A 25,064-nucleotide genomic window follows, 5' to 3' on the forward strand; every position below is an offset into this window, starting at 1 on the left:
TAGAAACTAGACCAGATCAATTCATTGGTTCCAGAAATAGATCTAATATATCTAATATAGCCTTCAGATCCCTGGCTTGGCCAAAACAGTGGTTCATGTGTAGTATTTTTTGCTGCTTGCATATCTAACGTTCTCAACCTTGGAAACTTTCCAAGACCCCAAATCCACATACTATCTACAGTCGAGACTCGAGTCTATCAGTGCTTGATGAATGGCTCCAATAGCGATCGACCTAGGTCTCACAATTAGCTCAATTCAAATAGTGGGATTAAAAGAAGAACTTACGTCTGCGATATGATCATATCCCAAAAGCTTTGGGGCAAGACCAGGATCTCTCCAAGCCAAAGCCTCTCCTTCTGGTGTCGGCGTCATCTGCATTTTGAAATCTCTCTCTTCTTGCTCTTTTCCATCGTGGAGGTGGTATAGATACTGCTGTAAATTACCTCGCTCGACCACCATTTTCGTTCGTTGCTTGCGGCATTCTTGAAAGACCTGCAAAGCGTGTCTCTTGGCCTGCAAGAACTCCGGGGAATTCTTCTTAATATGAGGGTTGTTGGGAAGTCGAGAGAGACATTCCCCGAGAACAGCACCGTCTTCGAAGGCCATGCCAGCTCTGCATCATTGTTAGCGAACATTCTTTGAAATGAGTAAGTAAACATACCCCGATGCTAAATATGGTAAGGTTGCATGAACTGCATCACCCAGCATCACCCATGCTCCAGATGTGTGAGCCCAGTTGAAGTCTCCGAAGCGAATACATAGGCGCCACTTTTGTACTGATTGACACAGCTTGAGCAGTTTTTGAATCCTGTTCAAGTTAGATCCGACTGTTTTTCAAAGAGATGATAATTAGCAGTACCAACCTTGGATCCCAACCCTCAAATAATGAGCACATCTCCTCCACATTTCCTTCAATTGTAGAGGCAAGAGACTCTTCAGGTATATCGTCTGGCACGAGAAGAACCATGTTGAAAAGATCACCCCCGCGAAGCACGTAATTCACTATAAAGTCAAAATTCAGTTCTTAAAATAGGGAAATGGGGGGATAACAGAGAGACATACCTGCATGAGCATCAGGACCAAGCCAATAATTAACTTGCGGATCATTCACAAAAGGAGCCAGCTCAGGATCCTTGCGCATCTCCTCTGTCGACAAAAGAAGACGATAAGCAAGATCGCCTGTCTTAACCGGAGGATCCTCCCGCCCAAGCAGCTCCTCAGTCAACTTCCCAAACACACCATCCGCCCCAAGCACCAGATCTCCCTCCCATTCCCTTCCATCCGCAGCAACAGCCGTAGCCACCGCACCATCATCCGCTACGCGAACATTTATGATCCGGGCACTGCAGGTCATTTTCACGCCCAACTCCAGCGCCCGATTTACAAGACACCGCTGCAAATCAGCGCGATGAAAATCCCGATACCAAGTTCCCGGATATCCCTTTTCCGATTCGTGAAAATCCAAAGCGGAAATATGGTTTCCTTTCCATCCGATAAAGTTGCACACGCGTGGAAATGTCATATGCGGTGTGAGGGCATTTTCCAAGCCCCAGTGTTGGAGGACCCGTGAGCTATTAGGGAGTACTTGGATCCCTGCACCGACTTCCTTGATCTCGCTGGTTGATTCGAGGATATGGACTTTGTGTCCAGCCAGGGCACAGCTAATGGCTGAGCCTAGTCCTGCGAGGCCTGCGCCCACTACCAGGATCTGTAGCTGACAGGACTCAGAACGGGTTTCTTGTTGCTTGATGTGAATGCGAGGAGCCATGATGAATATGAATGGTTATGATTATGGGCAGATATTCAATCTCGGAATGCTGATGTTTTTTGTTGTTTTTGTCTCAAAGTTTCCAATGTATAGATGGGGTATTTAAGATCCATCCTGTCCATTTGGGCTCCACGCGGAGCTTGCTGCGACAAAGATGGGGGTTAGATCCCTGTACACACACAGATATCCGATATCTACAGACCAATAGTATATTTGAGGGGTTCAAAAAAGACACAGCCCATTCAAATCCTCCTCATTCATTATTACGGAAATATTGAACTTCAATCATGTCAAAGGTAAGCTCTTATTACAATTTTCTTTGGTAACACATCTGACTATTCAGTTTTCTCTCCAAGGACGTACTGCACTAGTGACGGGAGGTGCTCGAGGGTGCGGCTTGGCTTTTGCGCGTGGACTGGCAGAAGCCGGCGCGAACATCGCAATCTTCGACGTTATCCCACCCGATGAAGAATTCGCCTTGATCGAAAAAGAACTCTCTGTGAAAACGGCTTATTACAAGTGAGTAACACCATACAGGAATTCAATCTACGTCATAGCTAATCTAAGAAGAGTGGACGTTTCCTCCGAGGAATCCCTTCAAAGTGGATTTGAGCAATTCCAAAGCGACTTTGATAACGCCCTCGATATTTGTGTTCCTTGCGCTGGGATTAATCGTCACCTCCCATTCCTCGAATTCACCTTCAAAGACCACCAAGACCTCCTGTCGATCAACGTACTCGGACTATACTTCACGGCTCAGTTGGCGGCCAGGCAAATGATCGCGAATGGGACAAAACATGGTAGCATTGTTCTGGTAGCCAGTATGGCGAGCCACATTGCCGTACGCAGCCAGTTGTGCAGTGCATACTGTGGTACAAAGGGCGCAGTTCGGTCCATGTGTCCCGCGATCGCGAAAGAGCTGGCCGAATACGTGAGTAGGATTAATGCTCATGAGAAACCAAATTGTCAGCTAATTCCATCCAGAATATTCGGGTGAACTCGATATCCCCAGGCTACGTACGAACTAAAATGACCGAATCTGTACGTCTTGACAATCTCCCAACCCCCCATCTTGAACTAAGCTAATCGCCATGGAACATTGAATAGTTCCCCCATCTTCTCGAGGGCTGGAAAACGGAAACGATGAACGGGCGGATCGCCGAGCCGGAGGATATAATGGGGGCGTGCGTGTTTCTGGCTAGTGACGCGAGTGCATACATGACGGGGCAGGATATCATTGTGGATGGGGGAGTGACCCGCTGGTAGCTAAGATATATGTCAAGAGTGGGGGGGGGGGGGGGGGGTGGGATTGTACCTTCTCCGCATTTCCAAAGCCGACTTATATTTCATAACCCCTAAAATGAAGAGAAGCTCAGTTCATGATCAATCAACTACCAAAAGACTCAAAAACATGGCTCCCGGTGCAGACCATGAAGGATACAGCTTTGGCGGACCAGTGGATACGGCTGCAGTTGTTGTAGTTGGCGCTGGGCCATCGGGCTTGATGCTCGCGTAGGTGACCTCGATTTCCAATGTCATTTTATGAATTATTGCTGATCTTTTTTTTCTCCTTCAAAGGTCCAATCTCGCTCGCTTTGGGATTGACGTCGTCATTCTCGATGATCGCCCCGACAAAACGTCCACAGGCAAGGCAGATGGCATGCAGCCAAAGACCATCGAGACTTTCAAACAGATGCGCCTGGCAGAGCCCCTGCTGAAAAATGCCGCGCGCGTATATGATATTTCATTCTGGGTGTGTCTCTCTTGATTGTATGTTTGATGGAACGACACAGTACGCTAATCAAGTTTTCAGCAATCCACAGCAGACGAGCCACTCCGGCGAACGGGTCGTCAAACACACTACCCCGAGCATCTTGTCGGAGCATCCGATCCTTATATTCTTTTGGCTCACCAAGGAATGATCGAAGAGATTTTGATAGATGATATGGAGATGAGGGATGTTTTCGTGACTCGAAATGCCCGCTTCTCATCTTGTTCGACAACAGGATCAGGACAGTTGGAGGTCACGTATGAAGATCTCTCAACTAACACCAACAAAACAATCCGCGCTGAATACCTGATCGGATGTGATGGCGCACGATCAAAAGTGCGATCTTTCATTCCCGACGCTGAGCTGGAGGGTGAAATGACCAACGCATCATGGGGTGTGCTAGACGGTGAGTTTGAATGAGAAATCTCGTTCGTCTTAGACATACTAAACATTTTGTAGGTGTCATCGATACCGACTTCCCTGATCTATGGAGCAAAGTAGCAGTCCGCTCCCATACTGCCGGGTCTATTCTCTGGATTCCGCGAGAGCGCAATATGACACGGCTATATGTTGAGCTAAGCGCGACCGATGGAGAGCGATTCGAAAAATCCAAAGCAACCAAAGAGTATGTTATGCAACGAGCAAAGGAGGCAATGCACCCTTTCAACCTTGAATGGAAGACAGTCGAATGGTTCGGGAATTATGTGGTCGGACAAAGAGTAGCGAAACACTTCATGGATCCTGAGGCCCGCATCTTTATTGCTGGAGATGTAAGAGGCCATCTAATTCACCCTGGGATTATAAAATACTGACAGCAAAAACCAGGCCGGCCATTGCCACTCAGCTTTAGCAGCCCAAGGAGCCAACACGAGCATGCACGACAGTTTCAACCTCGCATGGAAACTCAACCTTGTGATTCGTGGGCTAGCTAAGCCGTCTTTATTGTTTACCTACGAAGAAGAGCGACGCAAGATCGCCAATGATTTGATCGACTTTGACGCAGAGCATTGCAATGCATTCGAGCAAGGAGAAGTTGCGCTGGCGAAGAATTTCAACGATAATATTCGATTCATCTCTGGCGTGGGGGCTGAATACTCTACTGGTCCTTTAAGTCATGCTACGGGCAGTGCATCTTTTTCTCCTCTTCAGCCAGGGGGGCTACAGCTTCCGGCCCAGGTAACGCGTTATATCGATGCAAATCCGGTGGATATCCAACTTGATATCCCTTTGTTGGGTCAGTTCCGCATATACCTGTTTGTCCCTGATGTGAAGGCATCCTTGGGGTTCTTGAATCTTTTTTGCGGTATTTTGGCCAATCCAGATGGATTTGGAAAGCTGGCTCTGGGGGCCAGGCAGTCGTACATCAAGAGAAATCGCGGATTGGCCCCGGTAGATGAGTTCATCTCGCCTCAAAGATACACTACTGTGTCGGATATGTTTACATGTGCGATGGTGACTCAGGCGGCCAGGTCGGACTTTGAGATTGCAGACCTGCCACAGGTTTTGCAGGACAGTCGATGGACACTATACCTTGATAAGAATGCAAAAAATACGTGGTTTGGAAGCCTGGAAGGTGAAAAGGTTGGCATAGCTATTATACGTCCGGATGGATATTGTGGAAGCATTGAAAGATGGGGGCTTGAAGAGGCAGTTCAGGCAGGACAATCGGTAGAAGATTACTTCGCATTTATGTTGTAATTTGGAATAAAAAAAGAGCCGGTGCAAAGTCAATGTATTATGGATATTTAATAGTCGGCATGTAATGTCAAGCTTCCTCGAGCAAGACAGCACTGGGATCCCAACATAGAAGAACCGTTATTTTTGGGCGACAAAAAATGTAGATTCAACTCTCGCTTTTCAAAGCTAAGACTAGGCAAGTTCCCACGAAATTGATGACTGCATCAAATACTCTTCGAGTCACAGCGACGATTTTTGCCCTGTATAGAGCTCTAGAATGTTTCTGGTTGGTTCTTAGACTGTCTTAACGCCACCCAAACCTCATTATTCATACCATTTATACGTGGATGAAGACATGACAACCATTCAAATGTTCTACCAACTGGAAACCGGACTACGGATTATGAAGAAACCGATGAGCTACTCAGGGTATGCATGATGCTTTTTGGCGAATATTCTAGTTTCTTCCAAGATGACCTCAGTCTAAGCCAGCTTCATATGGCGAGAGTGGGGGCTTCAGTGATACAGCCCACTTAGAAGTTAGCGCTATGATGAATGGTGGGGGTTAACCACCAACCTTGGAATCGAGCACGATAATGCACGAGGCATGCACATCCCACTATTATCCCACTTTCGCGAATCGTCAATAATGGGATTCTAAGTGCCCCTCGATCAGATATTTAAAAGTATTTAATAGAAATGGCAATGCCTGCAATAGAACAAAGAAGAATCGAAATAAATAACAAAACACACAATGGGATCAGTCGACGTTATTGGACCTCTTTTCCAGCCCCTTCGCTTGGGGGCACTCTCTCTTCAACACCGTGTCGTTCAGGCCCCTTGTACTCGTATGCGAGCTACCAAGGAGTCTGATGGTGTGTTTGTCCCCAACGATCTGAATGTTGAGTACTATTCTCAGCGCGCATCTGCGGGCGGGTTAATGCTCACAGAGGCAACTCCAATTAGCCGACTTGTAAGCAAATATCTCTTCTTCTCCATAACATACGCTGATGGTTTGGGATTATCCAGGCTGCGGGTTATCCAGGCGTCCCGGGTATTTTCACCCCCTCGCAGATTGCCGGCTGGAAGAAAATCACCGATGCCGTGCACGCGAAAGGCGGCTTGATTCTGTGTCAGTTATGGCACGTCGGTCGTGCCACTGTTCCTTCCTTTCTAGATGGGGCACAGCCCGTGGGCGCGAGTGATATCCCGATCAGTGGCAACGCCATGGATGGGACGGAGTATGCGGCCTCGCCTCCACGGCCGATGACGGTAGAGGAGATCCAGGACGTCGTGAAAGAATATGGTGCAGCAGCGAAGAGAGCGATGGAAGCAGGATTCGATGGTGTGGAAATTCACGGTAAGATAAGAAAGACGAGAAATCGATTACAGAGTTTTCTAGCGATACTGACTGGTACTGCAAAGCCGCGAATGGGTATCTTCTAGACCAATTCCTCCACGATAACGTCAACAACCGTACGGATGATTACGGAGGATCCATTGAGAAGCGTTCCCGACTCATCATTGAGGTCATCAAGGAAGTTAGCTCTGCTATCGGGGCTGAGCGTGTCGGCATCCGGCTGTCGCCTTACAATTATTTCCAAGACACTCGTGATTCTAGTCCAAACGCAAACTGGTTTGCTCTTTGCTCCACAATCGCCAGTCTACCCGCTGAGTCAAAGCCAATCTATGTGCACATGGTTGAGCCTAGATTCGACGAGGTGTTAGATGAGAGTGCCAAGATTGAATCTTTGACTGAGGACAAGCCGTCTTTGGATGTATTCAGGCCGGTTTTGAAGAAGGGGAGTATCGCTTTTCTGGCAGCTGGAAACTTCAGTGTGGAGAATGCTGGTCCGAAAGTCTTGAATGACGGGGCAGATGCGGTGGTTTTTGGTCGGTACTTTATTTCCAACCCTGATCTGCCCAAGCGGTTGAAGGAGGGACTGCCATTGAATCCGTATGATCGGACTACCTTCTATGGGGCTGATCCTGCTGAAAAGGGCTATACCGACTATCCTTTCTACAGTAATTAGAGAGACATTGGGTATACAGCACTGTAAAGGTGACTCGGTATATAATTGATTTTGAGCTATACATAAAAACAAGCAATATTTAACAGGTACAATATCAGGACAAGTTCATCAAGACTTTCATTGCGTCATGCACTACTGCCCACCTAACAGTCGCCAACTGCTGTGCCATTGCCACTGCTAATGGCTTGGGGTCATATCTGCCCGATAAGGCGGCCAATTCTGTCTCGTTGGGACAATTGGTCATCATCACGATCAACGAAGACAGATCCGTGGTAATCCGGTGCTCAGAAGCCGACAAATCCATTCCACGATGGAAGATCCAGCAGTTCAGAGTAGCCAGATACAAGCACCACGGGAAATGGAAAGCATCAGTCTGATTCCAGTCATTAAGACTCAAGACAGCATCCTGGAGTAGGGTTGATGAATGACGCGCTGCATCCCACGATGCACTCGACTCCTCATGTAACCAGCGAAGAATACTCCTCTGAGATCGTGACTGATCCGCCGGAGTGACAGGGCGTCCTAAAATATTGGTCGCACCAGCAACAATCTGCAAGTCCAAGATTTCCACGTTCAAAGCAAGACAGGCAGCATGATAGAGGGCATGTGATGCCACTTTGAGCCCGGTGAAACGACGTTGATCGGCAGTCTGGGATAATTTCATTGCTAGACAATCTGCATCAAAGTCCACTTTCCATAGATCGTATGAGCGGCTCATACGTGGGACCCAGGCCCCCACTTTCTCAGGGGTTTCTGATCGCAGTGTAGTCTGGTCTCGGCGCTTTAGATCAGCCGATACTGACATCAATCCGTGAAGGATGACAGAGCGGGCAAAAACATTCAAATCGCGAGGACGAGGAACTGCTCCTGTAGTGATATACCCCTTAAGTACCGTCAGAAAGGGACGAGTTGTTTCACGAGCAGATAATTGGGCCCACTCGTGAGCCGAGGATGCTTCCCATGCAGCGCTACTGCAAGGCAGGGACGACCTAATCTCAAATGCGGACATGCACAGAGACTGGGAGAATAAAACCGCATGCTGGGTATCCCACATAAAACAATGCATTGCCAAGCGCTTCCTCTGCTCAAGATCCATTGCCTGTCGCCATGCGTGCTCCAAGTCTTCCGATTGAGCTAGCGGCGAATCTTGGATGCTGCAACAGGTACTGCGGCGAATGAGTTTAATCAATACACAGTGATAAAGTTGTGCATTCTCTCGCTGCTTTGGGCCAGCCCTCATTTTCCCAAAACAATCAATCAGAAGCATGCTTTGCAAGACCCATAAAGCAGGTTGAGGCGAAAATTCTGAATGTCCCAGAAGTTGAATTCGGAGCTTGTCATGAATTCCTACCGCCAGTTGGTGCGCTTCCCGCGTACTGTACGTAGCTCCCATGAATAGGATTGCTGCAAGAAGAACTGGATCGACGACGCTGGGGTTAAATGTCGGTTGATGAACAAGTGGATATGTGGCATTGAAGCGAGTGAAGAATAAGTCACAGTAGCTCTGCAGCGCGTTTAATGTCAGGAGTGGAGAATCTAGAGCCATTGGCTGCCCATCAATGCCCATGGGGTGTGTTTGAGCCACGATGGACAAAATCCCAGCTCTAGCGTCCTCGTTAACTCGTGGCAAGTGCTGAGGCGGATTTGACCCCAGATAGGATGCCCCAGACATCCAATCCATCTCCACGAGTTCCGGTGCAACCGAAGGCATTGTTTCTTGTAAACTTTGCATTCTATCCATCATTGAAGCAACCTCAAGCAATGCGGACGGGCCATCGTTTTTATTAATTTCCTGGGTATTCACTGATTCCATGCCGTCTGCGAAAGTCTCTGTTTCGAATCCTAATGGGAAGTCGAGATCATGAAAAGCGTCATCGAGAGAGGCGACATCGAACAACCAATTATAGTTGCAGGTGGCTGCAAATGGGAGATTGAAATCGGTTGCTGTATTAATTAGTTATGAGATCCAGAGTTCCAAGATCTGGCAACCAAGCTCATACCTGTGTCCATACCAAACAAATCACCCATTCCGTCGCCAACGTTGTATGACCCGTCCGCCGCGTCGAATTGGCCAGGAATAGGCTCAACATATGGCTCAAATGGACCTCCAGGCATCATGGGCGCTAGGAACTGATCATTCTCGTCCATAGAGAGCGAAGTCAGATCCGTCCCAGAACCGGGAGGTGAAAGAGGTGCATGATTCACGAAATCTTCTTCTTCCTCCGTCCACCCCCGATCGGAACTGGTCGTCGAGGTCGAAGATCTAACCGCCGATCGCATCTCTCGCTGCGACGGACGTACAACAATTGTCCCGTCGCCAGCTCTGCGGGTCCTTTTGCGGGTCTTCAGTACGCCTAGTCCGGGTCCCCCTGCCTCGGCGTCTCGTTTGCTATGTCGTTCCATATGCCGTTCTGAATGATTAGCAAGAGTTCCATGGAATACTCAAATCTAATCTCACCTAATAAGTCCGGTCGCTGAAAATGCACAGAGCAGCGATCACAGGTAAAACCAAGACGTGGTTGCTCATGATTAAGCGCATGTCGACGGAGATGTTCAGCGCGGGTGAAGCTTTTGCTGCAACTGGGATATTGACACGCATGAGCCTTCATAGTGAAGATAATTGCACAAATTGACGATAAAATCGTCGAGATCTCGACCTTGGAAGTGCTGGGGGGTAAATAATAATGTCGGAGTAAAGCCCGATGTCACTGATAAGGATGCGGGGGAAGCTAAGAATTAGAATGACTCTAGTGTATTTCTTTTCCTATCTTTTCGCATGACCAATACCCAATCACTTGATAATAATTCATGAAGGATCTAGTCCAATTGCGAGGAGGTACTTGGGTCACCTGATATGTATTGCATCAAAGTCTCCAGTGGGAATACCTCGGAAATGCAGTTGTAGCGGTGTATGAATCTTAACGTGAGGCGAGTAGATCACCTTTTGCATATAACATGTCAAATGTTTAGCTTGGGTATATGAAATCTCAAAAAAGAGAATACATTGATTTGAGTAAATCAACTAAAGGAAATATCGCCACTCCAAACTATGAACCCCATCTTGAAGCTGGCTTGTGTCAACTTCGTGCTCTCGTAGTCTAAGACCTTGTTCTCGATCACGACGGCGATTCTCAAATCGCATCCATAACCCTAATCCCGAGACAAAAACAATACAAACAGCATTACAACAGCAAGTAGCGATCAGAGTGGGTATATACCTGAGCAGAGTTAGCAATTGCGTGACTCTAGTCCACCTTCAACTGGTAATCTTCAATGATTGGTGAAACTCACTTGGGTGCATATTGGGTCCGAAACGTCGCTGCACTCAAAATCCCCGCCAAGTTGCCCAGCCCAACGAAGAAACCCGTGTTGGCCGCCCGAGAGTTCTCGTTGACATTATTGTTATTATGCCAAGCATGTACCAGGCATGATGGGATATAAGCGCCCGCAGCCATCAAGAAACAAGCAAAGTAAGCTACTCCCTTATTGTTAAGAACGTCGATCGCAGCCAGGATCACCATTCCGACCAGAGAAATGGTCAAGGAAAACACAATATGAACTGTTCTCTCTCGGAAGAAATCAGACGATTTGGCAACACATAGTAGCACCACTGCACCGACAAGGTTTGGTGCAACTGTCCACAGGTTGGTTTTGACGGTAGAGAATCCCAGGCGCTCAACAATCTGCAACAGTTCCAGTAATTAGTTGTTGATTAAACATGGATAGTCATGGGCGATGGTAGAGAGACTCACCAAAGGGAAAAAGTTCATGGCAGTCGCATAGGCAACGGGATAGGTAAACGTGATAACACACCAAACGGGGAACTGCCAGGTATTCCACGTTTGACAACAAGCCTTCCAGTCAAACCCCGTGGAAATCTCCGATGACGAATCACGAAGCGATCGAGCAATGGCTGCTTTTTTCTCCCGATCATCCAAAAACCAGGCTGTCTGTGGAGCATCTGGTAACAAGAAAAATCCAGTAATGCCAGCGATCAGGGTCATACTGCCCTCAATGATGAACAGCCACTGCCACCCCTTCACCGCCGAATTGTTGATTTGAAACACGCCAAACGAGATCAGACCACTGAAAGCAGAGGCTAGGACTGCAAACGATTGCATGATTGCCAGTCGAAATCCCATTTCTCCGCGGGTATAGAACAAGGTCATGTAAAAGGTGGCGCCTGCAAAGAACCCGGCTTCAAAGACGCCCAGAATGATTCGAATCGAAAGGAGGGAACCGAAATCTTTGGCTGCGCATTGACAGAGAGCGAGAATTCCCCAAACAACGGACACTTGGTGAGAAACATGGTCAGCAGGATTACCGTGGAGGTTACCACGACCTGATTTGGGGGGACTAACTGGACGAAAGCATCATTCGACCCGAGTAGCGTTTGATCAAGAGATTCCATGGGAGATTAAATAGGCCAAATGGAATATAGAATAGTAGAATGAGAAGGGAATAGTCGTTTCCTTTGAAATGTAGGTCTTCGTCCAGGCCATCAGTTTTAGCATTTGCTAGATTACTCTGGGGTCTATTAGCCTGGGATTCAAGATGGAAATGATTTACTTACTCGATCCATACAGTCGAAGAAGTACATCTGCAGATGGTCAGTTAATTCGATACCGAGTCTCGAAGTGGCAAAAGTAACCACGGTCTCTCTCACTCACCAAGCAAAGAAGAGGCAACACCCAGAAGTCAACTTTTTTACGATAAAGCCGTTCGGCCTCCTCATCCACATACACAGCACTCTCCCCCATATCGATTTTGATTTGCAATTCTTGAGGCTCGACCATCAATTCTGCTTTGGTTTTGTCGGCCATGTTGCCCAGGATCATTAATGCATGTGTCAGGACAGTTCAACGCTCTGTGGCCTGAGGTAACATATTTTATAGGCCCCCTTGCATACCTTAACTCAGAACAACACATTCTCGTTGAATTGTTCACTTTGTACATTGTCTACATTATGTTTATCGAGACTACAACCAATTCGATGTATGATCAGCTGTCAGCACGATAGCACTACAGACTCTTCTGGCCTTTTCCCGTTTTCCCCGCAGATCCTCTTATCACAGCTGATCCCCCATCTTTGAGATCCGAGCCCCCACTTTTGACAATTTGGCCTCGACTACAGATGGGCAAAATTCAATGATGGCAACAATTCGGCATTCTATCCGATCTGAGGATGTCCGGAAGCTGCCATTGGAGCTTGGCAGAAGATATATTCCAAGTCAACGATGTTCAAGCACGTTGAGACGCGAAAAACAGAAGCAAATCTCTGAATAACCACCATGTCGATTCCATCCGCTCCCCCAATCCTGGACTTTTCTCCAATTTACGGCGAAGATGGCGAAGCAAAGACCAGATTGGTCGAAGAAGTTCGCAAATGCTGTCACTACAACGGGTTTTTCCAAATCACCGGCCACCGCGTCCCATTGGAATTGCAACAGCGCGTAATGAATTGCTCCCGAAGATTCTTCGACTTGCCGTTAGAAGAGAAGCTCCAAATTGACAAAAGTGAGTCCAAAATTCCCCTCCCTATCTTCAAACTCTTTTTCATGTCCAATGTTCAAGATAATCTGACGGTCGAGCACAGATCTGAACTCATTCAATCGCGGCTACGAACTCCTCCGATCGCAAATGCTCGAAGTGGGCACCGGCCCCGAGCTCAAGGAAGGCCTCTACATCGGCGAAGAAATCCCCGAGGACCACCCATATTTCCTACAGAAGAAATTAAACAGCGGACCTAACCAGTGGCCGCGAACCGTCCCCGACACCGACGAATTCCAGAAGACAACAATGGAGTACTACCACGCGGTATACGAACTGGCCAAGGACGTCCTTGCCGTTCTGGCATTGACTCTGGGCGTGGAATCCAGCTACTTCGATCCTCTGACCGATGGCGCTGTCGCGACAATGCGCTACCTACACTATCCCGCACAACCCAAGGACGAAGACGAAAAATTGAATCGCGGGATCGGAGCGCACACGGATTTTGGCTGCGTCACTTTGCTCCTACAGGATGAGGTGGATGGTCTTCAAGTTTTGGATGCTCCGACAGGAGAATGGCTTGATGTGAGTTTTTCCGGTTTTTCCAGTTTCTCTTTTTTTTCCAAACTTTTCTTTTTCGGATAAATGCGCGGATTTTAATGACGGGATGTTTTAGGTTAAACCCGTTCCCGGTGCGTATGTCGTGAATCTGGGAAATCTGTTTATGCGCATGGCGAATGATAAATACAAATCAAATACCCATCGCGTGATCAACAAGTCTGGCAATGAGAGGTACTCGATTCCGTTCTTCTTCAGCGGAAATCCGGATTATCTTTGCGAGTGCTTGCCGAATTGTCGCGAGTCGGGCGAGGATGCAAAATATCCAGCTATTACTGTTCAGGATATGGTGACTGCATCGTATAAAGAGAGCTATGGGCGTGCGGAGAAGTACAAGAAAGAGATGGAGACGAAGGTGGTTCAGAAGATGCCTGCCGTGGCTACGGTTGGCGCAGTTGGGGCGTAGATTCGGGCGTTCTACAAGTCAAGCCAAGTCATTTTATGTACCTATTACTATTTTCTGTATCTACTTTGCACCGAACTGTGTACTGGCTGGTCAATTGAATATCATTCTTCCACTATCTCTACTCCCATGGTATTCGACTTACGAAGCTAGACGGAAAGTCTGCTTGTAGATTGACACAAACCTCCGCCTCTGGCGTCTACATTGAACACCCTTTGGTCCAAGCTCGCGAGTCCCGGCTGCTGGCCTCAAACTCCCTCACTCAAAACGCCAAAAGTGGGGGATCAGGCCATCATATCGCATCTCGCCCACCTTTGCTATCAATCTAAGCTGCCGCATTAGTCTGGTTTCTATTGGTCGATGCTAAATGTCAGCATGGCCTCCAGCCCTAACCCGTGCAGGCAAGGGGGTATATGAGCAGAGCTGGTTTAGCAGCAGAAGCCCTTCATCGTCAACTTTACAATGGACGAAATACATCATGAAAAGAAAAGCTCTGCTGGCCCGGATATTCATCCAGATGAAGATACGGGAAAGGTCATTGCTCTCGATGACTGCGAAGTCGAGCAGTTTTATGGCTCTTCTACTACACAGGCCTACCGGCTCAAATCGGAGCTGGTAGGTAAATGCATGGAAGAGATCGGCATGGGAAGGTAGGCTTCTGTCTACACGCAGTTATAGAGAAGATCTAACGAAATCAGATTCCAATGGAAGCTTTTCGTGGTGACTGGATTTGGTTGGATCGTGGACAACGTACGTGCTTCCATTAACACCATGAGAAATATTTCAACCTCATTTAACATCAATCTAACAAACCTCTTTTCCATCTAGTTTGCATCCCAAGGAATCGGCAGCGTCCAGCCCCCCATCGAGCAAGAATTCTCGGACATCACCAAAGTAAGCTACAGCTCCGTCGCTTATTACGTCGGTCTGATTCTCGGGGCCTCGTTCTGGGGTCTCTCGAGCGATCTGATCGGGCGTAAGCCTGCCTTCAACTGCACGCTTCTCATCGCCGGTATATTCCTGTGTGCCACTGCCGGAGCGACGAATTTCATCGCGTTCAGTGCGTTTTGGGCTGTTATAGGTACCGCGGCCGGAGGCAACGTGCCCGTGGATTCAATGATATTCTTGGAGTTCGTTCCAGGGAGTCACCAATACCTTCTCACGGCCCTTTCTGCATGGTGGAATCTCGGCCAGTTGATTGTCTCCTTACTGGCATGGGTTTTTCTGGCCAATTTTAGCTGTCCGACAGATGCAACTCCGGAGACATGCTCTCGTAGCGAAAATATGGGATGGTATGTGAAGATCTTTGAAATCTACCTTTCTCTTTGATCAGTCACGGTCTTAACTTTTACTACTTAGGAGATACACGATGATCACGCTCGGAGGTCTCTCCCTTGTTTTCACATTTGTCCGCATGTTCCTATTCAAACTCCCCGAGACACCCAGATACCTTCTCTCCCAGGGACGAGATAAAGATGCCGTAGATGCCGTGAACTACGTCGCAAGACAGAACGGCAAACCCGAGATACTAACCATCGGCATGTTCCGCGAGATCGATGCTCGACTGGGCATGGTAGTAACAATAAACGAAGAGGAGATCCACACAAAACTCTCCGCCAAAGAGATCATCTTCGAGAATATGGATGCGTTCAAAGGAAAGCATTATCGGGGTCTATTCGCAACACGCAAACTCGCGCGGCAGACCATCATCATCTGGGCCGTATGGCTGACTGTTGGTTAGTTTTCATTTCTATCACAAGCACTATTTTTCTAAACCATGAAGTTGACATACATTATTTCCAGGCATCGCATATCCACTATACTTCAACTTCCTGCCGTCGTATCTGGCTACAAAGTTCACTTCAGATTCGTCCCTCAGCTCGACATATCGTGACTACTGCATTGAATCAGCGGTGGGGATCATCGGACCTCTATCTGCAGCCGTATCCGTGAACACCCGTCTCGGGAGACGATGGATGATGGGTCTATCGGCAGTGGTGACAGCCGTATTCCTATTTGCCTATGTGGGCGTGAGCAATCCGACATCGAGCTTGGCATTTTCGTGTGTCACAGTCCTTCTGGCCAACTTTGGTGAGTTCATTTTCAGGAGAAAGAATACCTGAATGAAGTTCATTGACTAACAACTATCTACAGAGTACGCAATCATGTATGCCTTTACCCCAGAGTCATTCCCAGCTCCGCATCGTGGGACCGGAGTAGGTACTGCTGCTGCTTTGTTGCGATTTGGGGGTCTTGTGGCGAGTTTGATCTCGTCGCAAACTGGGTTTTCCAGTGCGCCTATCTATGTCAGTGCCTCGTTGTGGGTTCTTGTTGGTATCTACTGTCTGGGTATACCGTATGAAACCCATGGGCACGATGCGCTGTAAGGAGGATGGATTATGTATATACATATACGTGTTTCATGTCTACTAGTATGCATGAATTTTCTCAGTGGTTATGTGGAATTGACATCCGGATTGTAAATAATACTCAACATAATGCCTTTCTGTAACATGTCTCCAGGGCTGGGAGTAATTGAGTGACCTGTTTCCATCAACGATAGTTCTTATAATTTAAAATCGAAATTTGTAGGAAGATGAGGACAATTATTCCCACATAGTCCACTCGATCCCACTTGTACGCTCTCTACGATAAAATCTTGCTCCCACTCTTTCATTTGGAAGGTCATCTGATATCTATGAAGGGAAGCCGCGGTGATCCTAACGATTCGTATAGAAAACCCAGTATCGGACTCAATCTCAAGCCTAATCTTGATTCGCATTCCATGTGTTCAACTTAAATCTTCTGGTCCATAAGTCCGCCAAAAAACAGCACTGCGGTTATGCATGCACGCTGCACCAACCCCCACCCTTGATATAGCGACTCCAATCATGGGGGGAAAGCTCGATAGCCGACCTCGCAACCCCTCACCCCCTCTTTATCTTGAGTGACCCCGAATCGCATTATTAGAAAGCAATTGATCCTCAGAGAACTTTGTTTCCTATTTAATCTTACGATTGGACTGCAGAGCCACCATCGACTATATCTGACTACACTTCCTCTCCGATTGCAACCTCAACATCAGGTCAAAATGGGCAAAAAGCGCGTTCTCGTTGGATACGGCGTGGATATCGACGCAGTAGCTGGATGGCTGGGTTCTTACGGTGGTGAAGACAGCGTCAATGATATCAGCCGAGGTATATACACCCGATCCCCAACACTTCACCTCATTCCACTTATGTTCACTTTCACTTTCACTTTCACGATTACGAAAAGAAGAAAAAGAAAACCAGATGAAACCAATACTTGATCACTACTAACTAGCCCCCCACTAGGTCTCTGGGCCGGACACATCGGCACTCCGCGCCTCCTCAAGCTCTTCTCCAAATACAACATCAAAGCGACCTGGTTCATCCCCGGGCACTCGCTGGAGACATTCCCGGAAGAATGCGCCCAAGTGCGCGACCAAGGCCACGAGATCGGACTACACGGATATACGCACGAGAACCCGACCTGCATGAGCGAGGAACAGCAACGCGACATCCTCGACAAGACGTACAAACTACTGACTGATTTCTGCGGCAAGCCGCCGCGGGGCATTGTAGCGCCGTGGTGGGAAGCCAGTTCGGAGATGGTGGACCAGCTGCTGGCGTATGGGATTGAGTACGACCATTCGATGTCGCATGAGGATTGCCAGATGTATTGGTTGCGGACGGGAGATACTTGGACGAAGATTGATTACAGCCAGAAGGCGGAGACGTGGATGAAGCCGTTGGAGCGGGGGCAGACGACGGGATTAGTTGAGATTCCGGGGAGTTGGTACATTGATGATTTGCCGCCGATGATGTTTATTAAGAATTCGGCGAATAGTCATGGGTGGGTGAATCCGAGGGATGTGGAGGATATTTGGAAGGTGAGTTACATGGCGAGTTTTGATGGATTGTACTTTTTTGCTACTTTACTTGGTCGGGGTTGACTTGAGATACTTTTTTTTTTCTCTCACAGGATCATTTTGATTATTTCTACCGTGAGTATGATGAGTTTGTCTTCCCGATGACGATTCATCCGGATGTATCTGGCCGGCCGCATGTGTTACTTATGCACGAGAGGTAAGACGAGGGGCTTTCAAGAGTCTGGTGGGGTAGGGGGTACATGGATTAGAAGCTGACATCTGGACAGGATTATTGAACATATCAACAAGCATGAAGGGGTGGAATGGGTGACATTCGAACAGATGTGTGATGAGTTTAAGAGCAAGAATCAACCACCCGAGGGTGCGGTGATGCCGGCGGCGCCGGGGAGTATTCTTCAGAAAGAATGAGTTTAGTTACAAATTCATATTTTTGACTCGAGTGTATTTGTCTTCTTTAATTCAGGCTGAATCCCGATTGTGATGTGGACTAGAAAGTGAATCAGAGATGATTAGAAATGATTAGAAATGATTAGGGTTATATCAACTGCTAGTATACAGTATGCTTGAGAGGCTTTTTCATTGATAATTATTAATCAATGTGTTTTGTGTTTGTTCTGTTTGTTCTCTTTGTTTAACATGTGACTTTCTCCACTTGATTAGGTTTATTCTTTGAGAATCCTGTCTTCTGATTGGTCGGGGAAGCGATGACCAAGCCCTTTCCATGACCTGAAAATTTGGGTGATCGGCCCGTTTTGGCCCTTTTGACCCTGCTTTTCACGGGAATGATCGAGACTACTGGAATAAGGATCGAGGCTAACACAGAGAAGAAAACTGTTAGAGATGTGATAAATCAAAGTGAAAAAAAATAAAAAATAAAAACTCCCAAGTGACACCTGATGCGCCTTCTTTTTTCAAAGAACCGAGAGTGTTAACCGACCGGAGTACGACCGGACGGAAGCCACGGTACCAACAACCTTTGCCCCTTCGCCTCCCGCAAGGACCCAACAAAACAGGGCAGAGACTCTCCAATCAGAGATGATCGCAGTTGTTCCCCGAGTTTCCCGAAGCACAAATTGCAAAACCGTTTGTGGTTCTTTCCATGTGGACCTGACGTCGGCAGAACTGACCATGTTACTACTCTGTTACGGACCATGTTACCCCCAACTGAATTTCTATGGAGGTTTATACGGATTACAGGGATTCATCCAAAAGACAAAGATCATAATATAGATTATCATCGTATTGGGAGTATAATAGAGTACAAAGTCCGATCTAGACTTGTGTAAAGGCGAACCGTGCGACATTCAATTAATCTTCCAGTCCTTTTGTCCTGTCCTTGTCCCTAAGGTTCTGATGGTCTGGCAACGGTTGCTCAGCCCCTGTGTGTCCTCATTTGGGTTTTTGTTTCTTTCTTTTGACGGGAAGATGCTTTCCCTAGAGAGAAGTTCAGCCAAAAAAAATTAAAGAATAAAGAAAGTGAGTAGCTAAACAAAGTAGAGATCACCGTAGAAAAACAAGGGAGAAAGGAAGAAATGGATGGGTCAGATTGCATCATAAGCAGAAGGGACCCCACATGAATCCCCTCTCTCAAAGTTCCCTCCCCAGGCACTCCACCGGCCCTGGCATTTGGGATCTAGACACATGCCGATCTCGCACACATAGAAAACTTTGACTAAACTCCTCATTTCCGATTCAAACGGACTTTCGTTGAGTAGAATGTTATCGAAAAAAAAAATTATTAAAAAAAAATGGGGTAAAAAAGGGTTCGGGAGGGGCTTGGTCACACAGTAAATCCGTGTAATCCATTAGGGTTATAATTCAAAACTATTCAGAGTACACCCTGGAGTAAGGTACACAGTATAGTAAATACTTCAGTAGACAACTGGAGTAGAAAGAGAAAGATAGAATGGAAGTGGAATTCCATAGAAGACACTTGAACCATAGAAGAAAAAGCAGTAACCGTGGTTGAGCTTGCCTGTCAACCACCGGAACTGAGCGGAGTCGGTGTTTGGGTCTTTTTCTTTAACCAAAATCCCTGCGATTTATGACTGTTTGCCAATTTTTTTAGCGTCCTTTCTTAACTAACCTTGACCGTTGCCTCTTCGTACTCGCCCCCAACGCCTTTTTTCTTCTCTTAATCTATTTCTCACAGGGATTCTTTTTTTTTTTTTTAGAAAAATTTAGAAAAAAAAAAAGAAATCTCGGGCCATAGAGAGAAAAAAAAAAAATACGCAATACAACGAACGAAATACCTGGATATTTTTGGTCACACCAGGGTCGTTCCTTGTCAGGCGCATTATCACCCGCCCGTTTGCCGATAGCGAACCCCATTTCTGCCACTGCAGCGCCATTTCTGCCATTTCTGCCATTTCTGCCAGTTCCTGCCAGTTCTGCCAATTCCTGCCCAGCCAACTCACTTCGCTCTCTTCATTCCGGTTCCCCCGAACTCTCCATCACACCGCTTACCCTTGTCCCTTTACTCATATTGCGCCGGGTTTCCTGATGCTACGACAATCCACCGACATACCAACTACGCAATCTGTTGCGGATTCGCAATGCATAAACTGTCTCACTTCATCGACGCGCGAGATTCCTTCGACACCGTGGACTCCCGCCTCCCATCTCTGAGCAATACATCTGCTCCGGCCTCGCCGGCCTTTTCTTTGTTCTCTGCCACCGGTCACAATCGCGTCTCCAGTTCGGTCTCATCCTTGGTCCCCTCATTAGCCATGGACAGTCCCAGCCGAAATCCCCTCTCCGGTGTCAAAGAAGAAGATCTTGCTCGCGACTCGTTGGAAGATCAATATTTCCGTATGTCTTTCCTTTCCAATCCAACGTGGAGAAAACCTTTGCGCGCGCATCATGTATACGCGACAATGGCAAAGGTGACCGTTTTATCAAAAACCAATGTTTCACTCTTATTAACATCTGTTTTTTCCCCTGCTTAGAACATTTCGATTGTGGCATGTCCACAGAAGAACCCTCTTTCCCCATGGACCCCTCCGATGGCTACGACTTGAGTGATGCGGGTATGGACTTTGCGCCCTCACCGAAGAAGCGTCGATCAGATAGTCTATCTATGAAGGGTGTCTCTCGTATCAGCTCGCACATCTCCACCATGTCAACAAGATGGAAGTCCAAACGATCCTCAGGCAGTCCCGAACGAGACGTGTTCCCGGACGATCTACGCTCGCGTGCCAACTCAGCGGCCTCCTCCGCCCTGACAAGTCCAACAATGGGCCCAATCAACCGCATCGACTCCATTCCCCCATCCCCCGCTCGTACCATCTTCGAGGAGCGCATTAGCGATTCTGGAGCCCGCCCCATCGACATCACTCGCGCCAACAGCTTGAGCCAAGACGACAATGACGGCCAGGCCACCACTCCCCTCTTACCCCCATTCATGGGCGAAGATCCCACAAGCGCTATCGCCTCCCGCGTTCAATCCCCACTTCAATCCCCATCCGTCGCCGACGTGAGCGTGACAGATTTGCCAAAATACGTCATCTGCTCCGAGTCCCGGTTCGCTGGCATCCCGTCACCGCCACTATCATCCAGACCCTCCATCGCCTCTATGAGCCGTCCACGAGCCAGCACCACTTCCCGCATCGTCTCCGGTGAAGTCGCGCCCTTCATGCTATCGGATCCTAACGATGAATGGGCCAATAAGCTCGGCCACGCCAACTTCACCATCCAGCCGGAGCCCTACGAGCCATCGACTTGCAATCTGGACAATTTCCACCTGTTCCGCGCCGACTGGGATCTCGCCCGCTGTAACTTTGCCAAGCACCTCGTACGCACGGGCGAACACTACGGCACAACGTCCAACATCTTCAAGCTTACCGGCGAGAAATGGGAGTTCCTGAACCGCCAGTGGCGAATGCAGCATGATGCCTTGCTAAATCAGCTCGAGATGATCGACGGCGTCGCTCTCACATTGACCCAATCAAATCTCCACCGCTGCGAGCAGGAAGTCCGGATCCCACGCCTACATGATAACGACAAGTTTCCCGAAATGGGCGACGAGGATATCGTGGGCCCAATGTCCGTTGCCCCGGCTGCTGAGACTCGTGGATTCTGTCGAACGAAATCCCTCAAGAAGCGCAACTTCTTCAAGTTCTTCCAGGATCTCGTCTCGCGCCCATAAACTCGGCTTCAACACGAGCTTTTTTTTCACGGCCTCATTTCATTGCTTGACTCTTTTGACGCTTTATACTCCTGCTTTTTTCCTCGAGCGACATCGCCTACGATAATGACCCTATAGACTTACCCAGCGCGGCGCCCAGAAATATCCATTTTCGTGGATATTATTCTGGACGATCATGTCCGCCCATCATGACATAATGTCTCTCCATCTTGTTTTTTTCTTTGTTTTGTGATTTTCTCTTTGAAAATTTTTGGGATTTATTATTTGATGACTCACGACTTCACGATCCGGATAATGTGACTACTGATCTCGCACCGAATCATGCCTTTCCTTCGTCTTTCCATTTTGAGTCATGACTTTTGTTGTGCATGTGGATCTTTGTGGAGCCTTTTTTTCTCTCCCAATGCTTTTCCATTCCAACCCAGGGCTGCATTTTACGACCCGTCCGTTCCTTTTTTTACGATATACCCAGCCTTGCATTTCACGTGTATCGCATAGACTACTAGACTACTTCATTTCGAGACATCAAGCCAAAAGCGTGTCTTCTTTTCAATCGTTTGTATATACATATTTCTTTATCTCTTCGAGATGGGATGCATCTTGTACACAATACATCTTATCTCCTACAATACTTTGAACTCCCGCTTGAGTAGCGATTAGTCTATTGATGTAAATCAATGCCTATATGCAGTAGAATACAATTGGGTTCCAAGGTCCCTGCCACGTGCAAGGCAACCTTAAACCCAATACTGACCCCAAATCTTACGCTCCTCCTCCGTTCCCTCAAACCGAAACTCTACAGTGGTGATATCCTCGAATCCCTCTTCGAGACGTGGCTCCTTGTATCGGCGCTGAAAATCAAAAAACGCAATCACTGGAAGAGATGTGCGCGCCTCGGGGTTCTACCCAAAAAGAAATCAGTCAGACACGAAGACGGCACAGAATCAACACCGAAAGCAGGCAAAGAATGCCTTCGGTTCCAGTAAGGACAGCAAGTATAATAAAAAAAAGCAAATGCAAGGTAAGGTAATGTAAGGCAAGGCAACGCAACGCAAACGTACCATTTCTTTGTTGGCAGCTCGAACGGCATTGTTGTGCCTGCATAGTTCGGGCGGAGAGAGAAGGTGCACGCAACGAATCGGAACGGCCAATTCCTTTGCTAGCGTAATCCACACGAGTCTTGTCTCCAGGTCTGCGTTGGTGTTGTCTGCGTTGGAGCAATATTAGTGGAGGTGTTGGTAAGCATGGTTGGCGGTGATGAGCTTGGCGGTGACGATGAGCAATGTTGGTGCCCAACCAACTGGAGCTTGAGTGGAGACGCGCCGAACAGAACTGAACTGAACTGAACTGGCACGTTTGGCACGGCACATGTGCCGAGGAAGTATATGACTCACCGATAACGACGGATTTCTTTGCTTCGAGGTGTTCACGGGCTACTTTGACGCATTTTGGGCGCTAAGATGTGATGGGTTAGATGATTGGTTGGCTTTTTCCTTAGCGGTTTAAATTTAACCGGTGAAGGTGAAGGCGTGGACGCTGTAGTTAATATCATGTTTAACTTACCGACTTGAGGATGTCTTGATTGACTCGTTCGTAGCCCAATGGCTGTAGATTGTTCCGGTAGTAGGTCGATTTCCCTGATGCTGGGCTGCCACAGAAGATGACCAGTTCTTGGGGATATTTGCGAACAAAGGCCTGGGGGACTAGGTAGCAAGTGAGAGCTTGTCAGCAAGTTTGTGAAATGAATGACTCGTAGGTGCAGTATCACATACGAGGTGCGCTTGGTTCTGCCTTGGTGTATGTGGCGGGATTGAAAACCGTAACGGGGTTTTCAGGAAACCCTCGAAAGAATGCATCTGGCGTCTGGAAGGTCAAACCGAGATTTGCCGCAAACCCACTATACCAGAAATTAGACTTGTCCTGATAACAGTTGCAATTCGATGAAGCCTTACAAATCTGAGGCAGAGTGGTCTTTGGGACGTCCAGCAGCATCACCCACAAAGATGGAGTTCTCCTTGTCGATACCTACAACATCCAGATCCCAATCATCCACAAATTCCTCCCACATGCCTGTTCGAGGCTTCCGGTATTTATCATCCTCGGTAGCGGCATAGACGCTCATCGGGATTTTCAAAATGGACATGATTGCCGCAATTTTCTCCTTGAAAGCTGCTAGACTCTTTGATTCAGTCTTTCCGGCTTTGACATCCTTTTGTATGCTGATTTTCTTCTGGTTGGAAAAAATGACTAGTTGGTATCTAGACGATGTTAGAAATTTTGTCTTCTTAGTTGCCGATGAGAGGTGAATACCCTTGAGCATGCAATTTCCTGAGAATGACAGTGGTAGTGGCTTCCCACCATTTCCAGTCATCTGCAGATCGAGGAAAGACATTTCCCGACTTAGTCTTGATCAACGTTGAGTCCTGTCATCAAAATCAGCAAGACTCCTTCACTATCGAATGCCCTGTACGATCCGTCACAGTCCAAATTGAAGGCCACTGACGAGATCAAATGCCGCAATCTTTCGATTTTTCTCCGACCATGTACTGGGAACATCTTCGGGTGTATGCTTGCCGATGACGAGGCTAGTCCCAAGAATCCGCCATGTCATCGGTGCTGGCTTCCTTTGTGAGGCAGGGGTGAAAAAGGAAGAAGCGGACGGCTCTTGAGAAAAGATGATATGTCTATCAGTATCATGGAAGCTTGTTGAATCGGTCTAGATGCGCTCACTGCTGATATCCGACGCAACCTTGCGGCGGAGTGGAGGCGGGGAGATGCTCCGAGTGGGGGAAGCGGTTCGCTTGACTCCCCCTTCGGCCATCCTGAGAGCTTTTGAAAGGGACGTGGTGGAAGTAGCCCGGGCTGAGGGCGAGTGGTGGATGCTTAATAGTCAGGGTTTGTTTGAAGTTAAATGATGCTGGTTTTCAGATGATGTCAGGACATCTGGAGCCGACGCGTACAGCCGACGCGACCTTTCACGAAGTCACATGGTCGATCACCCGAAATGGCGAAATACATCAACTCCAGGTCAATTGTGAATGACTGCACTTTGGTTAATATTTATTTTGACAGACTCAGTCAAAAGCAGCCCAACATGTCTATTCTCTTCGATTCGTTCAGAGAATATGGCTGTCTGAATAAGCAACAAATTTCCTCTTGCCTCGATATGCGACCAGTTCACAACACTTGTCATACAAATTGCGTGGATTGCGGGTGAGACCAGACTGGAGAATCTTAAGACAAT

The 25,064-nt window shown here is 47.7% G+C and overlaps 11 protein-coding genes across 11 annotated transcripts; 7 read left to right on the forward strand and 4 right to left on the reverse strand.

The window, feature by feature from the left end:
• Nucleotides 1–175: 175 nt before the first annotated feature.
• On the reverse strand, nt 176–1,768 carry N7466_000075 (uncharacterized protein; the record flags this gene model as incomplete). Its single annotated transcript, XM_057159473.1, has 5 exons — nt 176–232; nt 286–613; nt 662–808; nt 864–1,002; nt 1,063–1,768. The coding sequence occupies 5 exons, from the start codon at nt 1,766–1,768 to the stop codon at nt 176–178; spliced, it is 1,377 nt and encodes a 458-aa protein (XP_057025721.1).
• A 287-nt stretch (nt 1,769–2,055) lies between these two features.
• Nucleotides 2,056–3,034, forward strand: N7466_000076 (lung carbonyl reductase; the record flags this gene model as incomplete). Its single annotated transcript, XM_057159474.1, has 5 exons — nt 2,056–2,064; nt 2,112–2,287; nt 2,339–2,699; nt 2,753–2,809; nt 2,876–3,034. The coding sequence occupies 5 exons, from the start codon at nt 2,056–2,058 to the stop codon at nt 3,032–3,034; spliced, it is 762 nt and encodes a 253-aa protein (XP_057025722.1).
• A 145-nt stretch (nt 3,035–3,179) lies between these two features.
• On the forward strand, nt 3,180–5,237 carry N7466_000077 (uncharacterized protein; the record flags this gene model as incomplete). The annotated part of the gene is made up of 5 exons (XM_057159475.1): nt 3,180–3,280; nt 3,347–3,521; nt 3,582–3,945; nt 3,999–4,309; nt 4,365–5,237. The coding sequence occupies 5 exons, from the start codon at nt 3,180–3,182 to the stop codon at nt 5,235–5,237; spliced, it is 1,824 nt and encodes a 607-aa protein (XP_057025723.1).
• Nucleotides 5,238–5,970: 733 nt separating this feature from the next.
• Nucleotides 5,971–7,249, forward strand: N7466_000078 (alkene reductase; the record flags this gene model as incomplete). The annotated part of the gene is made up of 3 exons (XM_057159476.1): nt 5,971–6,189; nt 6,246–6,576; nt 6,642–7,249. The coding sequence occupies 3 exons, from the start codon at nt 5,971–5,973 to the stop codon at nt 7,247–7,249; spliced, it is 1,158 nt and encodes a 385-aa protein (XP_057025724.1).
• A 94-nt stretch (nt 7,250–7,343) lies between these two features.
• Nucleotides 7,344–9,915, reverse strand: N7466_000079 (uncharacterized protein; the record flags this gene model as incomplete). The annotated part of the gene is made up of 3 exons (XM_057159477.1): nt 7,344–9,193; nt 9,250–9,660; nt 9,708–9,915. Coding segments are annotated over 3 exons (2,469 nt in total), but the record flags the coding sequence as incomplete, so codon positions are not given.
• A 621-nt stretch (nt 9,916–10,536) lies between these two features.
• N7466_000080 (uncharacterized protein) lies at nt 10,537–12,087 on the reverse strand (the record flags this gene model as incomplete). Its single annotated transcript, XM_057159478.1, has 5 exons — nt 10,537–10,932; nt 11,002–11,501; nt 11,611–11,776; nt 11,823–11,849; nt 11,920–12,087. The coding sequence occupies 5 exons, from the start codon at nt 12,085–12,087 to the stop codon at nt 10,537–10,539; spliced, it is 1,257 nt and encodes a 418-aa protein (XP_057025726.1).
• Nucleotides 12,088–12,540: 453 nt separating this feature from the next.
• On the forward strand, nt 12,541–13,763 carry encD (Fe(2+)/2-oxoglutarate-dependent oxygenase encD; the record flags this gene model as incomplete). The annotated part of the gene is made up of 3 exons (XM_057159479.1): nt 12,541–12,766; nt 12,846–13,324; nt 13,416–13,763. The coding sequence occupies 3 exons, from the start codon at nt 12,541–12,543 to the stop codon at nt 13,761–13,763; spliced, it is 1,053 nt and encodes a 350-aa protein (XP_057025727.1).
• A 459-nt stretch (nt 13,764–14,222) lies between these two features.
• Nucleotides 14,223–16,147, forward strand: N7466_000082 (MFS transporter; the record flags this gene model as incomplete). Its single annotated transcript, XM_057159480.1, has 6 exons — nt 14,223–14,410; nt 14,459–14,510; nt 14,589–15,052; nt 15,120–15,496; nt 15,564–15,851; nt 15,915–16,147. 6 exons carry the CDS (start codon nt 14,223–14,225, stop codon nt 16,145–16,147), a joined length of 1,602 nt encoding a protein of 533 aa, XP_057025728.1.
• Nucleotides 16,148–16,851: 704 nt separating this feature from the next.
• On the forward strand, nt 16,852–18,081 carry N7466_000083 (polysaccharide deacetylase family protein; the record flags this gene model as incomplete). The annotated part of the gene is made up of 4 exons (XM_057159481.1): nt 16,852–16,957; nt 17,096–17,673; nt 17,766–17,869; nt 17,940–18,081. 4 exons carry the CDS (start codon nt 16,852–16,854, stop codon nt 18,079–18,081), a joined length of 930 nt encoding a protein of 309 aa, XP_057025729.1.
• A 2,147-nt stretch (nt 18,082–20,228) lies between these two features.
• Nucleotides 20,229–21,820, forward strand: N7466_000084 (uncharacterized protein; the record flags this gene model as incomplete). Its single annotated transcript, XM_057159482.1, has 2 exons — nt 20,229–20,484; nt 20,622–21,820. 2 exons carry the CDS (start codon nt 20,229–20,231, stop codon nt 21,818–21,820), a joined length of 1,455 nt encoding a protein of 484 aa, XP_057025730.1.
• A 737-nt stretch (nt 21,821–22,557) lies between these two features.
• N7466_000085 (putative DNA 3'-phosphatase Tpp1) lies at nt 22,558–24,641 on the reverse strand (the record flags this gene model as incomplete). Its single annotated transcript, XM_057159483.1, has 9 exons — nt 22,558–22,722; nt 22,882–23,027; nt 23,215–23,275; nt 23,384–23,523; nt 23,593–23,717; nt 23,773–24,078; nt 24,131–24,243; nt 24,324–24,484; nt 24,551–24,641. The coding sequence occupies 9 exons, from the start codon at nt 24,639–24,641 to the stop codon at nt 22,558–22,560; spliced, it is 1,308 nt and encodes a 435-aa protein (XP_057025731.1).
• Between the last annotated feature and the right edge of the window lie 423 nt (nt 24,642–25,064).

This window comes from Penicillium verhagenii (assembly GCF_028828195.1).
Source record: "Penicillium verhagenii strain IBT 33310 chromosome Unknown utg000002l_segment0_segment0, whole genome shotgun sequence".
NCBI lineage: Eukaryota > Fungi > Ascomycota > Eurotiomycetes > Eurotiales > Aspergillaceae > Penicillium > Penicillium verhagenii.